Source organism: Quercus lobata, chromosome 3, assembly GCF_001633185.2.
Source record: "Quercus lobata isolate SW786 chromosome 3, ValleyOak3.0 Primary Assembly, whole genome shotgun sequence".
NCBI lineage: Eukaryota > Viridiplantae > Streptophyta > Magnoliopsida > Fagales > Fagaceae > Quercus > Quercus lobata.
In genome coordinates, this window is record NC_044906.1 from 25907604 (window position 1) to 25922435 (window position 14832).

Here is a 14832-nt window from a genome sequence, read left to right on the forward strand (position 1 = left end):
ACTTTCAAAAATCCCAACAAATTGACCAGTTGATCATTACACAAGATAGATAACAGGATATAATGACCAATTCAATCAACCAAACAAGCCAATTTCATAAATTAATGCTCAATTTAACAAAATCCCCAATTCGGGTAGTTTCAAGCCCTAGAAAATTCAATTTTTCCCAATTCAACAAATTGATCAAATTAAACCACAAAGATCAGTTTGATCACATCCCATAACAAAAACCCAATGATCAATTTTGAAAGAATTGATTGAAAACACCAAAAACCCCAATTTTCCATAGGTTCGAAATTCTCCCCAAAATGCATGGAAAAAAAATGCATGAAAGATGAAAATAAATGAAAAAGGAATGGTAAAAGGGTCTTACCAGCCTTAGAAGACAAAAACCCTTGAAAATTTTTGAGGGAAAATGACAAAAATCTTTCTTTGAATCTTGACTGATCGAAGAGAGAGAGAAAGAATTTTTGAAAAAGTTTGAATAGTGATAAACACGTGAAAAACTTATGATTTTAAAAAACTCTTTGAACGATTTTCGATTGATCGAAAAATAGATTCGATCGATTGAAAATTACATTCGATTGATCCAGCAGCGATCGAGCATTGATCGAACCAGGCAGATTCAAACCAAAATTTTAATCACAATTTCGATCGGTCAAGCAACAGGTTCGATTGATCAAAAATATGGAAAATACAAATTTTTGAAAAATAGAGCAATTTTATGCAGAAACTCCTCAAAACATGGTATTTTATGAATAGAATGCATGAGTATGATATGAAATGTTTTTCAAAAACACTTGTATAGAAACCAAATCTCCCAAAAATAAAATTTTCAATCAATTTTTCCTTAAATTTCAAACATCAAACACAGTTTGCATTAAAATCAAGGAATTTTCAATCTTGGATGGCCATAACACAATCACACACAATAACATGTACAAAATTTAGCAAAGAGTAACTTATGTAGTGTGTGCAACTAGTAAAAACTTGAGATACATGTGAGGTGATATGTGAATAGTAAACAATCACAATTTCTACAAAATTCATCACATAAATTTGAAAGAGAGTATCACCTAAAGAGTTACATCATATAACTCTCATATCTCCTAGAAAACAAGCTTGCAATCATGTAAGTTTCTTGAGTTGCCTCATAATTAATGTACACACCAATTTTATTTGATTAGAAACTTATTGAAATAGCCAAGATAATGTACACACCAATTTTATTTGATTGAATTAATTATAGCCCAATAATGTACACACCAATTTTAGCATTTAAACCAAGGCTAGACCTTATATTCTTTTTGTGTATATGCTACACTTTCTCGAGCACAAAATCTTATGATATGCACTAAGGTGTTCATGGTTGACTAGTAAACAGTGGTGAGATGGTTATTTATGCCTTTCTCAATAAGTTCAAGTCCAACAATCAAAGGCATGTGACTTCAAGATCAAGAACAAGTGATCAAAAAGTATAAACTTCTTCCCACACAACATGCACTACAAAGTTCAAACTAGTAAAGTACAATAAATAAACTCATCAAAGCTAAACAAGGTACATATACAAGTTATGTAAAGATAATATGGCCAACCTTGATTTCAAAACCAAAAAATAATGCAAAACACATTTTGCTTCCCTTTTTCCTCTCTTTATATATATATATATATATATATATATATATATATATTTGAAAAGAAAAAACAAAAGCAACCTAGAATGAAATGCATGAATGTTATGCAATGCAAATCCTAGAAAAGTAAAGAAAACAAAAGCAACAAAGAGGAATGGTCACAAAGAATAGAACAACGAAGCACAAGGATCATGTTAGAAAGACTCAATTAGATTGAGCCTTTTGCATCCAAAAATTTTTAGATGCAACTCTTGCATTGGAGTTATTATTCACATTAGAATGCTGAGCAACTCCAGGATTAGAATAAAGGTTTAAAGCCTTTACCAATTCATCAATAAGTTCCATAGGATCTTGTACTTGAGGCACAAGTACTTTTGGCTTATTTGCTCGCTTAGCAGCTTGCAACTTGAAACAATTTGGACGAATGTGCCCAAACTTTCCACAAAAATGACAAACCCATGCAGGTCTATCATGCACCTTGTCCTTAGGAGGGTTAGGAGTCTTTGATTTAGACTCTTGAAGATCAACCCTAATCTTCCTAGGAGGAGTAACTTTTGCTTGTTTGACAATCTCACTCACGGGAGTCTTAGAAGAAGAAACAAAGTTTGTGGAATGAGTCTTAGAAACAGTGATGCTATCTTTAAAACCTAGACCAGTTTTGTCTAAGGGAGACTTTTGAATACTCAACATGTGTTCAAGTTTGGAACTAGCAATCCTATTTGTTTGTTCTCTAGCAACAGATAATTCAAGTTCCAAATTTTTAACTTTATCAAGCAACAACATGTTCTAACTCTTCACCTTATCAAGCAATTCATTAGCATCAAACAATTTCAAGAGCAAATTCTTCTTATCAAGTTCAAAGAAGCAATTTTCATAAGCCTAAATCAACATTCATAGCATCCTCTGCAGTAACTTTGCAAAACTTATTATAGGCTTCTTGCAAATCAGCATTCTTAGAGAATTCCCCATCAAAAGGGTTCTCATAAGCCACAACACTTTCATCAACTACAACAGTAGCTGTGAAAGCAATGAAGTTTCCATCCTTATCACTACCAGACTTATTACCAGAAACTTCATCATCACTAAGGGTTACAACCATAGTCTTACCCTTTGATCTCAAAAATGTAGGACATTCTGATTTCACATGACCAGACTCTTGACAACCAAAACATTGTTGACCCATAGAATTATTAGAAGTTTGGCCTACTTTCTCTTTAGGTATTTTAGTATTATTCACCTTAGTGGGAACATTCCTCCTAAAATTTCTAGGTTCAACATTGTTTTTACCTCTTGCTCTTCTGTTATTGTTCCTAAGAAAGTTTCTAAAGTTCTTGGCAAGATATGCAATCTCTGTAGCAGAGAGCTCATCATCAAATCCATTCACATCAACATCATCAACAGACTTAAGAGCCATTGATTTGGATTTGTTTGTCTTAAGTAGGTCCAACTCATAGGACTGAAGAGATCCTACAAGTTCATCAACAGGGATAGAGTCTACATCCTTACTTTCAGTGATGACAGTCACTTTGGGTCTAAAGTCCTCAGTCAAGGTTCTAAGAATCTTCCTAACAATCTTAGGTTGATCATAGATTTCACCTAAATTATAAGCAGAATTAACAATATCATTAAACTTAGCATAGAATTCATCAAAACTTTCATCATCAGACATCCTAATGCTTTCAAATCTGGTTGTTAACTGCTGCAACTTATTGATTTTAACTACCTTTGTGCCTTCATGTGCAGTTTGGAGAATATTCCAAGCAGTATGAGCAACCTTAACATTAGAGATTCTCTTGAATTCCTTCATAGAAACAATATTAAAAATAGCATTCATGTCTTTACTATTAAAAGCAGCTGCTTCTTTTTGAGAAATTTGCCATTCACTATCTAAAGTAGTGGGCTTCTACCATCCGTATTCAACGGAGTTCCAAACTCTCTCATCAATAGACTTCAGGAATGCTTTCATCCTTACTTTCCAATAAACAAAGTTGTTCCCATCAAAGTGAGATGGGATCACAAAAGAGTGACTTTGTTCCATGACAGCAAGGGTCAAGGATCAACTCTTAGATCAATGGATCTAAATGCTAGAGTTAACCGGCTCTGATACCACTTGTACGTTTTTGGACCCCTTAAAACACAACCAGATTAACCTAGTTAATTAGCCAAGTGATTACTCAGTCAAATTATTCAGTTCTAGGTTAACACAAATATATCATATCATGTAAAGCAGCGAAAAATAAATAACACAAAAATATGATGACCCAAGAAAACCAAACCGGTAAAAAGCCTGAGGAGGATTTAACCTAGCTGTCCTCAAGGTAAACACAGATCCACTATAAAAGAATTGAAGTTTACACAATAGTAACTTAGACCACTAACATCATATTGCTACCTCGAGTAGGAAAATTACTACCACGACCACGTGACAGTTTCGAGTCCACAGACTACTTCTTTCTTAGATTCACAGCAACCACAAGTACTCCTACTTGTGTTTCTCTTTAAACTCTTTGTGCAGCAACTAAAACGATCACCAAGCTCTCAACATCAATCTTGAGATTGGAAACCCTAAGTATGTATGAAGGCAAACACCTCTAGATCTCACAAGAGATTCAAACACACAGCATAAACAACAACATAAAAACGTGGTTAGGGTTTTTCCTTTTATACTTAAGGCAAAACATAAAACCCTACACGTCAAACGGGCTTGGGCTGAGTTGGAAAATTTTCTGTAGAAAAAAAATCTGCACAAGCTTCGATCCATCGAGTCTAATTCTCGATCAATCAAGCCAGGCAGATTTACACAATAAATCTTGCAGTACACTCGATTCCAACTTTACATATAAACATACTTTGAGCAAGTCTAAAACAAGACTAAATGTTTTGATAATGGTTTGCCAATATTACAAAATGAAGTTCTAATACATTTAAACCTAAAGTCTTAAAACCCAACAGTTAAGAACAGCATCAACGCTCTTTAGCAACAGTATGGTGGATTTGTAGACTGGAGTTTTGATATGGGTTTGAGAATAAGTTGATGAACATAGTGGACATGATGATGGTGGCTCTGTTGATTGTAGAGTGAATCTGGAGTCTGGACTATGGCAGTGGTATAAGGGAGAAATGGAGAGATGATAGAGAAGAGGGAGCAAGAGAGGGAAGTGAGTGAGAGACAGATAAAGACAGAAGGTCAAAGTAATAAAAAATGAAATTTATGTTTACAATCCGTGAATAGTAAAGTGTATATGTAGAACTCTATTGTAGCGGTATTGTAAAAATTTTAGCATATAGACATCCAAATAATGCATGTATTTTGTGGTTTTTTGTGATTTGATGCTAAAATATAGTATATCCAGAGTTTTACAACTCCGGATACTAATGCTCTAAGCCCTTGTTTGGAAGAAGTGAATTGAATTGAATGGAAATGAATGAAAAGAATAATTTTAGAATATTCTTCCCTTCATTTTTTTTGGGAGTTTTAATGGAGGGAATGGAAAGTTCATTCTCTTGTTTGGGAGTTTAAGTGGGAGGGAATGGAATGAATAGGAGAGAACACTCATTCCTCTTTAGTCCCTTAAAATATCAAATTTTCATTCCCCCGAAATTGGGAGGAGTAGGAAGGAATGAAATTAGATTTAATGAATTTTTTACTAAAACTCTCAAAATACCCCTATATATTCAACTATTTATTTTAAAATATGGGTATAGTAGTAATATTGTCATAAAATGATTTCATTTCATTCCTTCTATGTTACTCCCAAACAAGATTACTTACATTCCATTCATTTTCATTCATTTATTTTAAAACATCCAATCAAGGTTACTTAGTTTTATTATATTCCTTTCTTTTCCATTTCTTTCGCTTGCTTAAATACATTCCATTCCTTTCTATTCCCTTATGATCATTTCATTTCATTCCATTTCCATATGAACTCGCAAACAAAGACTAAGTATCCTAACCAATTCAATTATTTACAAAAAAAATTCTATAAATAATTGAGTGATTCTTGTCACTATTATTACTATTATTGTACCCAAAAAAAAAATATTTACACAAAAAAAAGACCAAATTTGATTTTTTTAACCAATCCAATTCCCTTTATTATAATTTTCTTTTTAAACCACATATTAAAGTCATTAATTTATATCACTTGGTTATATAATAGCAATTAGTGAAAATATTATTTTATTAATTACTAAATAATAATACTAGTTTATATATATATATAGCAGTAATTCTGAATCTATAATATAAATCGCGTCCGCTCCTAATGATAGCTTTTTATCATCAGACCAAGACACCAATAAGTTTTTGGTGTAGGTGAGGATTGAACTCCAAATCTCTTATACAACCATCAGAGACTTTACCAGTTGAGCTAACTGGAACCCACAATGTATATATATATATATATATATATATGTACATTGTATATATATGTATAGGTGAACTTGAAATGGTATGTAACGGTTTACCAAAACAGTATTCAAAACATTGGAAAAAAGTAGAGAAATTTTTTTTTTTTTTGAAAAAAGAAGTATTATGTCAATACTTTCAGAATTTAATCCAACATGTGAGTAATGAATACATAAATAAATAATTTTAAATATAAAATTGATTTTTTTTTTTTTTTTAATCTTGAAAAATATACTAATGAGATAAGGAAGACGAAGAGCAATATAAAATATTTTAGACACTTAAAAAAATTACTTTGAGTATCTAGGAACATCACATAACAAAGACATAACAATTTACTTCTAATTTTTCAAATAAAATATTTACAAACAGTGAAAAGAAACTACACAAAAACCATCTTCTTCAATCACATAAACTTTCTTCATTATATTGTCCACACTATCTTGTTGTTATCCAAATAAACTAAAATCTAACAACAATACAAAATATGACAAATTATACTCTGATTTTCCCCCAAATTAGGTCACAACAAACATCATTCATTAAAAGCATTTAAATTACTTGCATCAAGGAACATATATGAATTAGTTGATAATAGAATAATGGGCGTACAAACCTCTTGTAAGAGATTTGTAACTCTCTTGATTCGGACTCTATAGGTCAACTGTTAGGTTGTATCATTTTTAACGTCAAAGATTAAGCAAGACTTGTGAATACCTCTCTATAGAAATTTTCTTTAAAAAAATTTCATTGATTTCATTTTTCAATTGCAAACATTTAAATTAAAGTAGATGAACATGTAAAGATAAAATTATATGTAAAGTTAAAACTACCAAGATGAATATGTATAAACAATTTTTTTTTTTTTAATTTTTCATTGATTTATTATTTATTTATAGCATCAAAATTAAAGTAGATGAATGTGTAAAGTTAAAACTGTCTAAGATGAATTTGTAAAGTCAATTTTATGTATTTAAGCTTTTCAAAAAAATTAAAGATAAAAAATAAGAAAAAAAAAATTGAGATGACTAAACAGAAATGTAGCAACAATAAATATTGCGTTTCAACTTATATATATATATATATATATAAGGTTGTGTTCAGGTTACACTTGGTGTAACTTTAAGCAATTTTACATCACCCAATATTTTTTAATTGAATGCGAATATTAACAAATCCACCGTTAAATTACATTATCTTCATATATTCTCCATGCTTGCAAAATTTCATGGTGATCAAAGATTAATAGCCATATCACCAATCAATTGTTAAAATTCAAGTTTTTGTAGTTTAAAATAATGCATAAAAGATGAGTTTATGAATCAAATGGTAAATAACATCTAATTTGTTAGGTTTTAAAAGTTTAGAACAACTGACAAATCGTGAACACAAACTTGTTTAGATATACATCCTAGAGTCTATAGGTATTATTAGACAATGCTCAAGGTGATACAAGTCAAGATTCAAGAACATACAAGCTGCAGAAAAAAAAAAAAATTCAAAATTTGCCCGGTTCAATCGATCGAAGAATAGGCTCAACCGATTGAAATACGAGTCTGCAAAATTTTAAGTCGGCCCGAATAGCAGTTCAAGCACATTAAGGATTAGGGTTTCAAATCTACTTCTTTTAGTATACAAAGGAAATCCTAAGCATGTTTTAATGAGACTTTTTAGAGAGAGAAGAGTGCCTACTTTGTATCTAGGGTTTTGTACCCTAAAAACTCTCTCATATCTTCTACCAATGTTATTCCTTGAAGAATCTCAAGATCTAGTATTGTAGAAGTTGCTGCCTTCTCTAGTTATCAAAGGCACTGATGATCTAAACTTTTAAGGGTGGTTTTGGAGTCACAAACAAGAGAGTTTGTGTTGATAAACCTTTGAGTGGAGTCTCAAATTCACAAGTGTGGGTGCTTGTGTTGCAAAGGCCAAGGAAAGAAGTAGTCTGTTGACTCGGAACTATCATAGGGTCATGGCAGTAAGTTCAACGTGTAGTAGTAATAGGATGTTAGTGGTCTAAGTCTTATTGTAAACTTCAATTCTTTTTAGTGAATTTGCTTTTTATCTTGAAGATAACTAGGTTAAATCCTCCCCAAGTTTTTTATCGGTTTGGTTTTCCTAGATGATCATATCATTGTGTTCTTTATTTTCCGCTACTTTACATGATATGACTTTATTGTTTTATCCTAGATCTGAATAATTAACCTAGATCTGAATAATAAACCTAAGTATTCACTTAGTTAATTAATTAGGTTAAATAATCTAGTTTATAGGGATCTAAAACTTAACACAATTGATATTAAAATTGACATACATGTTAATAGAATATATAATTTAACGGTTGGATTTTCAATATATTAATTCAATAATAAGCTATTAGGTGGTGTAACATTACTTAAAATTATACCAAGTGTAACTTGAACCCAACCCATATATATATATATATATATATATATATAGATTAGTGTCATCTATAATCACATAAACATGATATAATAACAATTCTAAAATGATGCATCAATCAACTTAACATAAACATTATATCATAAAAATCTTAATAATAAGTTGTTCTTGTTTCCACTTCAAATCTTTATCTTCTTTGATACGTTCTGTTTAGTAGTTTGGCTGCGTTTGTGAAGTATTTGGATTGGCATATTATTATCATCTGATTGTAAATCTTCAACAATTTTGGCAGCAGTCAATGCATCATATTTAACAGAGGTTTCTGATACTTCAATTAGTTGATTGTTGAAGGAGTTGTGATTCTCTAATTTTCCTACAAATGCAAATTTGTTTTCCTGCAATGATTGAGAATTTGGTTAGACAGGGCATCGCATTATATACAAATATTGTGTTGTTAATATTGTTTATGATGATTTTGATGGCAATTGAGATGTCATAAATATGCTGAAAATTAACTTATTATATGAATGAATAAGTTAACAATTACCTTTTGGATTTAAACTTCATATGAGGCATTCTGTTTGTGTGAGATATATGGCTCAAAGATTCTTGAAACCGTGTAGTCCTCTCTTCCATATTTCAAATTATATTTATCAAGACGCAATTGGAACAAACATTTCTTGCCAACTATGTTTCCAATCTCCCAAGGTAGGCTATTATCATTCAAATCCTGTATAAATTGAAAATGTCATAACTTTATAAGGTTATAAGAAGAGAAAATATGATGTATTGTGTGTGTGTATATATATATTTAATGTTGTGGTTTCATAACACAAATGTACAATTTGTATATTTTAATTACCTTTTCTTTCATCTCTGCAAGTTCTTTTGCAGTATTAGATATAATTTTTTCAGCCCCTCTGTCAAACAAAATGAACGTCGTTGACCCGGTTTCATCTTCTACTTTGGTTTGTATTCTATATCTATTTCATTTGCAAATTTGTTAGTAGAAGTGTGTGTATATATTATGTGTGTGCGTGTGTGAACTTTAAAGTAGATTTTTAGAATTGCTACTATATATTTGGTATTCAACATCATTTGTGGTTAACCTTGATACTGCAGATTTAGGCTCGAATTCACAACGCTCACACCATAAAACTCCTTTGAAAGGTTTGACCTTTTTCTTGCATTTAAGACATGCATACCATCTGCATATATTATTGACATTAACGATTTTGGCTTGGCATGTCACCACTATGACCTGCAATATAAAGGTTTTTTTTAAAAAAGTTATTATAGAACTACTAAATAATCATATACAACAGCGAATTTAAGCCGTTTAAGAACAATTGATACCTTTGTCTTTGAGTTCCATTCCATGTCCTTTAAATCAGCTATTGTCTTTCTATCAAGTAGGGGAAGTTTTCCATCTGCTACGCTAGGTGATCCTTTTATTGTGTTGTGCAATGCATTCATAATATTTTATATTATTTTTGGTTAGTTTGCATAATTTTTTTTTTTTTTAAAGTAAAAAGCATGGTAGTATTTTCACTTGTCTCGAACTCTTGTAACCTCTGGAATGTCAAGGTTGATGTAGAGCTTTGTTGCACATGTGGATGATAGATGATACTCACCTACAAAAAGTTAAACAGTATATATTAGGATTATTGATCTTGAGGCATTCTATATATGTTAAATTGCTAAGTGAAATGTTTTTTTAGAGGAAAATTTTCATTCATTAAATAAAAGTGCAATCCTCATTCACAGGCCGTGTACAGAAAAGGCACCAAAAAAAATACAAAAGAACAAGAAATAGAAAAATAAAATTCATATAAATTTAAAAAAAAACATCAAACAGCTAACTAAATTACTAAAGTACAAAGAATCCATGATCGCTAATAACCCCTCAATCCAGAAGGATATTTGGAATTGGAACTTCTCCTACCGGCACAATTTCAGAATTACCCAAATTAATTCACACTTGAAACTGCCTCAAAACACACCACACTACAACGAAGATACCAAATATGCATAGAGTTTGCATCTCAAAAAAGGAGTATCATTTGCAAAATGGAAATGAGAAATAACCATTAGTCCCCTTGGACATTATCAATAGAAAAACCACTTAAATGACCTCCTTACACTGCTTTAGTGATCGACCTACTTAAGGCCTCCATAACAATCACAAACAGCAATGGGGAAAGCACGTCTCTGGGATGAATACCCCTACTACTCAAAGAAACCAACTGGAGCGCCTTTTTTTAAAACTGAAAATTTAACAGTTAAAATACAAAATTCTATCCACTTTCTCTATTTTTTCTCAAAATCACATCGTTGAAGCAAGTACAATATAAAGCCCCAATTTTCATGATCATACGCCAAGCTTACACAACTCCCTCAGTCTACTAGATTTTAGGCGGCTATCCAAACACTCATTGGCTATTAGGACCAAATCAAGAATCTGTCACCCTTAAATGAGGGCATTTTGCTTATACGACACTATCCTACCCAACACACCCTTTAGACGATTGGCTAAGACATTAGCTAGAATTTTATAAACACTACCCACCAAACTAAGTTTCCTGAAATCTGTCAGTTCAATAGCTCCTGTCAGTTCAATATTCTCCCTAATTACAGCTTCATCATTTGTTAGTGGATCAACCGCTTTAAGACTACCTATATGACAATGAGAAGAATTGGCCAACTGACGAAAGAACTCCGTATTCCTTTCCCCTTCCTTCAACCACAACACCCAAGATTTTGAAGCTCCCTGACTCCTTTTGGCACTCTGGATCTTTGTGTTCTCACTCTACTGCCATTTTCCCTTGAGATTCTATATCAAATCCTCAGACTCCTCAAAGCCATCCACAGATACTCCTAGAAACCAACTGAACCTCAAAATGTGCTGACTTACTCACTCCACCACATCCGGAATCTCCTCCTCCAAACTATCAACTTTCTTGAAAAAGTCTCTCTCAGGCCTGATGAGATGGCTTCAGTGTAGACCCCCTAGTACTCTTAAATTGAGTCCATATCAAGGCGTGTTACATTTGGCCCACTACACCCCAGCTTATTTCACGAACTTCAAAAAAAAAAAATATATATATATATATATATACAGTATTTTTTTTTTTTTTTCCTTTGCCCGTGTCTGTCCCAAAAAATGTCTCTTCACATCTTCGTTCATACTCACTATTAATAACTTCGGACCCTTCCCCAAACTGTAACACCTCTCTTCACAAGTTGAGAGATTTCCTCTCTCATGGGATGCTTTCCTTTATCATTATCCATGAGAGTTTTCAAAGGAATTGCTTCATTGTGCCTTCTCTAACCACCACCAGATATCTTTCATTTGCAGATAAATCTTTTTGACACCTTCATTCTCAAGCACCACCACAAAGGTCCTGCCGTCTTGGACAGGGCTAGCCATTTTTCCCCAATCTCATCAGCCTTACTCGATTGATTCAACTCCTTCATGTAGAGATCTGCAGCTGCAGAAGCTTTGTCAAAATAAATGTAACCAAAAAAAAAGTATCTTAAAAAAATACTTTGTTATAAATCTCACCACACTCAAGTAGAATACACAAAGGCGTTATGAATAAAATAGATTTACACGCTACACACACCACTCTTCATTATTTCTCTCTTGCTATTTCACTCACACTTGTTGAATACTACACTTTCTTTGTAAAAAGAACACTTACTGGATTGCTACTCTACTTATTGGATGAATTTATACAAGCTGTAGCTTTATATAGAAAACTACCACACTAAGGAGACAAGCAAGGAAACAATATCCTAAATTCACTTACCAAACTAGTTGAATAGGTAGAAAAAATAGCAAAAAGAAAAGTCAAGAAAGGAAACACTTATTCTTCTTGAACTCCTCTTCACCTATTGTGACACATGCAAACATTTTAAAAATTTATCACCAACCTAATGCTCTAGAGTCGGTGATGACTCTACACTTCATAATAAGAGATTGCTCTGGTCCTATCAATTTTCGTTAACTCAAAATCCTAAGCCCCTTCATCCACTTATCCTTTGACCTTCAAGGATAATCACCATTCTCCTTCAGCGCCCTCCCCTGAGTTCAAATAATGCCCAAAAGCATTGGATTTCTTATAGTCAGCATCCCCTTCTCTAGTCGTAACAAACTGTTTTTGGTTCCTCTTTAAAACCACATCCTCATTGTTTTTCAACAGCCACCTTGAGGTATTCTTGTCCATAAAGACTGATGACATAAAATCCTTTCCTCTCTCATATATTTGGAGATTATACTGACCAATCCTCCCTCCTCTAAAACAAGTTGAAAAGATTTCAATTCGATTGTGAGGATGCTAGCCCCCCCTCCCCCCTTAATAAAAATAATAATAAAAAGGAAATGCCATGCTAAGTGAAATGTTACCTTTGTAAGCTTTCACAATAGATATGATCAAAGTATAAAAGTTTGATAATTTCAAAAAATAAATAAATAAATAAATAAAATAAAATAAAGCTCTTGGGAGTTGTTGCTAAACTGTAAAATTAAATGGAGATAACAAAGTAGTCATTAAATACATACTCTTTTTTGTAATGCCGACCGCATGTATTGCCAGCTTCTTTTAGAGCTACCCTCCATCTTCGCACTTTGTTCATGTTGAAATTTTGTTCATGTTTGTCCAATGCTTCACCATACTTTTCCTTTTGGTTACGTACTACCGATGAATCTATCTCATAAAAAATAGGTAGTACAATTTGACCATTCTTCTTACACTCAAGGATTTTTACAAGCTCATCCAAACACCAAGCGGAAGATGCGTAGTTTTCAGAAAAGACAATTATAGAAATCCTAGAACTTTCAATGGCTTCTAGAAGTTCTGCGGTAATTTCTTCTCCAATAGGAAGCTTTTCACATCCATAGAGGTGTTAATTCCTTTATCACACAAAAATCCATCTAAAAAGTTGATGAAACCAGTGCGAGTATCTTTGATAGAAGAAGAACAAATCTTGATAAAGCTAATGAAGAAGACAAGGATGACAACGGCTAATCTCCAACGGTAAAGAGCTAAAATGGTGCCGTTTGTTTTAATGACAAACAACATCGTTTTGAGCCTCAATGGTCTGAGTTATAAGTCATGATGACAAACGATGCTATTTGTACTTAAGAGCAATGACGTCGTTTCTGCCTTCATTGAAGCCTGGGGTTTGATCTTGAAATCCTCTATTCTTCTTCTCTACATAGCTCAGTCCGTATAGTTAAGATTTAGATATTTACTTGACAGCTGTACCATACTCAAAATATCTTATTAGAGGTTGTTATAGGTTTGTTAGATTTTCTGTTATAGCAGAACCTTCTAGAAGGTTCTAGTTTTTAGTCTAAGCTATTCACTATAAAAAGAATCTCAGTGTATTGTATTACTATTGAGCTTGAAATACAATTCAGTTTTTTACTACTCTCAATTCTCTCTCTCTCGTTCTTCACACAGTTACAAATCCGCCATTGTTGTAACCTGCTCAAGCTCAAAATTTCACAATCTTTACCTCTGAAACTCAAAAACACATCATATTTGCAGTGTTGGGTGAAAGAGGAAGAAGAGCCTCTCAGAGAAGCCATAGTGATAAGAGAAGAGAGAGAAACATGTGATAGAAATTAGACAAAGGAAAGTGGAAATAGGAATGGCAAAGTCAAGCAAAGTGCTGATACACTTTTTCTTTTTCTCTCTCCGTCATCTTTAGTCTTTTCTTCTGTGCTTTTTACTGCCCCACTCTTCTTTCTTTGAATTTGCAATCAGATTTGGAGGGAGCGTGAGTGGATTTATACCAGGGGATTGAAATTGAAATTTTAGGAGGGAGAGGAGGACGATCGTGGACGTTGATTTCGTAAGGGCTATGGACGGCTGTGATTCGTTACTGGGGTTTTGATGATTATTTCTAATGAGAAGTGTATGCGGCAGTGGCGCGGAAGAGAAGGATCGTGGCCGTTGATTTGCTGTGTCATCGACGGCAGTTGCTTTATTTAGAGGGATTAGTGCGGATCGATGACGTGGCTACTGAGATTTTGTTATTGTGGATAATTGGCTGGCCATGCCATGGCCCATGGGCCCATTTGGGTTTGGATCATGATGAATATGACTTTTTTTGCTTTAAATTTGAGTAACTTCAAGAGGAGCAACGCCAAGAGAAGTTGGACAAGTGAAACGATGTTCTGGACTCTGGACCTTAGCATGTGATGAATTTTCGAAACTGGTATTAACCGCTAATAAATTGATATACATATTGTTCCAAATTTTAGTATAGAATATACATTAAATTAAATTGAATCCGGTGCTCTCTTCTTGCCTCGTCTTCATCCAGATCTTTCCAAGTCAGCATATAGGCTCACTAGGTTAGGGGTCCCACATGTTT

At 33.0% G+C, this 14832-nt stretch overlaps 1 protein-coding gene across 1 annotated transcript; it reads right to left on the reverse strand.

Annotated features, from left to right (window-relative positions):
* Positions 1 to 8997: 8997 nt before the first annotated feature.
* Positions 8998 to 12868, reverse strand: LOC115979313 (replication protein A 70 kDa DNA-binding subunit C-like). Its single transcript, XM_031101334.1, has 6 exons — positions 12854 to 12868; positions 9998 to 10079; positions 9802 to 9913; positions 9555 to 9706; positions 9308 to 9428; positions 8998 to 9175 (listed from the first exon to the last, which is right to left on the reverse strand). The coding sequence occupies exons 3-6, from the start codon at positions 9823 to 9825 to the stop codon at positions 9002 to 9004; spliced, it is 471 nt and encodes a 156-aa protein (XP_030957194.1). The 5' UTR covers positions 9826 to 9913; positions 9998 to 10079; positions 12854 to 12868; the 3' UTR covers positions 8998 to 9001.
* Positions 12869 to 14832: the final 1964 nt, after the last annotated feature.

Coding starts and splice junctions, on each gene's coding strand:
- LOC115979313 (XM_031101334.1), bottom strand. CDS start 9,825: ATGGAATGGAACTCAAAGACAAAG. Junction 9,429..9,554: donor CCTAAATCTGCAGTATCAAG/GTTAACCACAAA, acceptor CAAATGAAATAG/ATATAGAATACAAACCAAAG. Junction 9,176..9,307: donor TTGCAGAGATGAAAGAAAAG/GTAATTAAAATA, acceptor CAATTTATACAG/GATTTGAATGATAATAGCCT.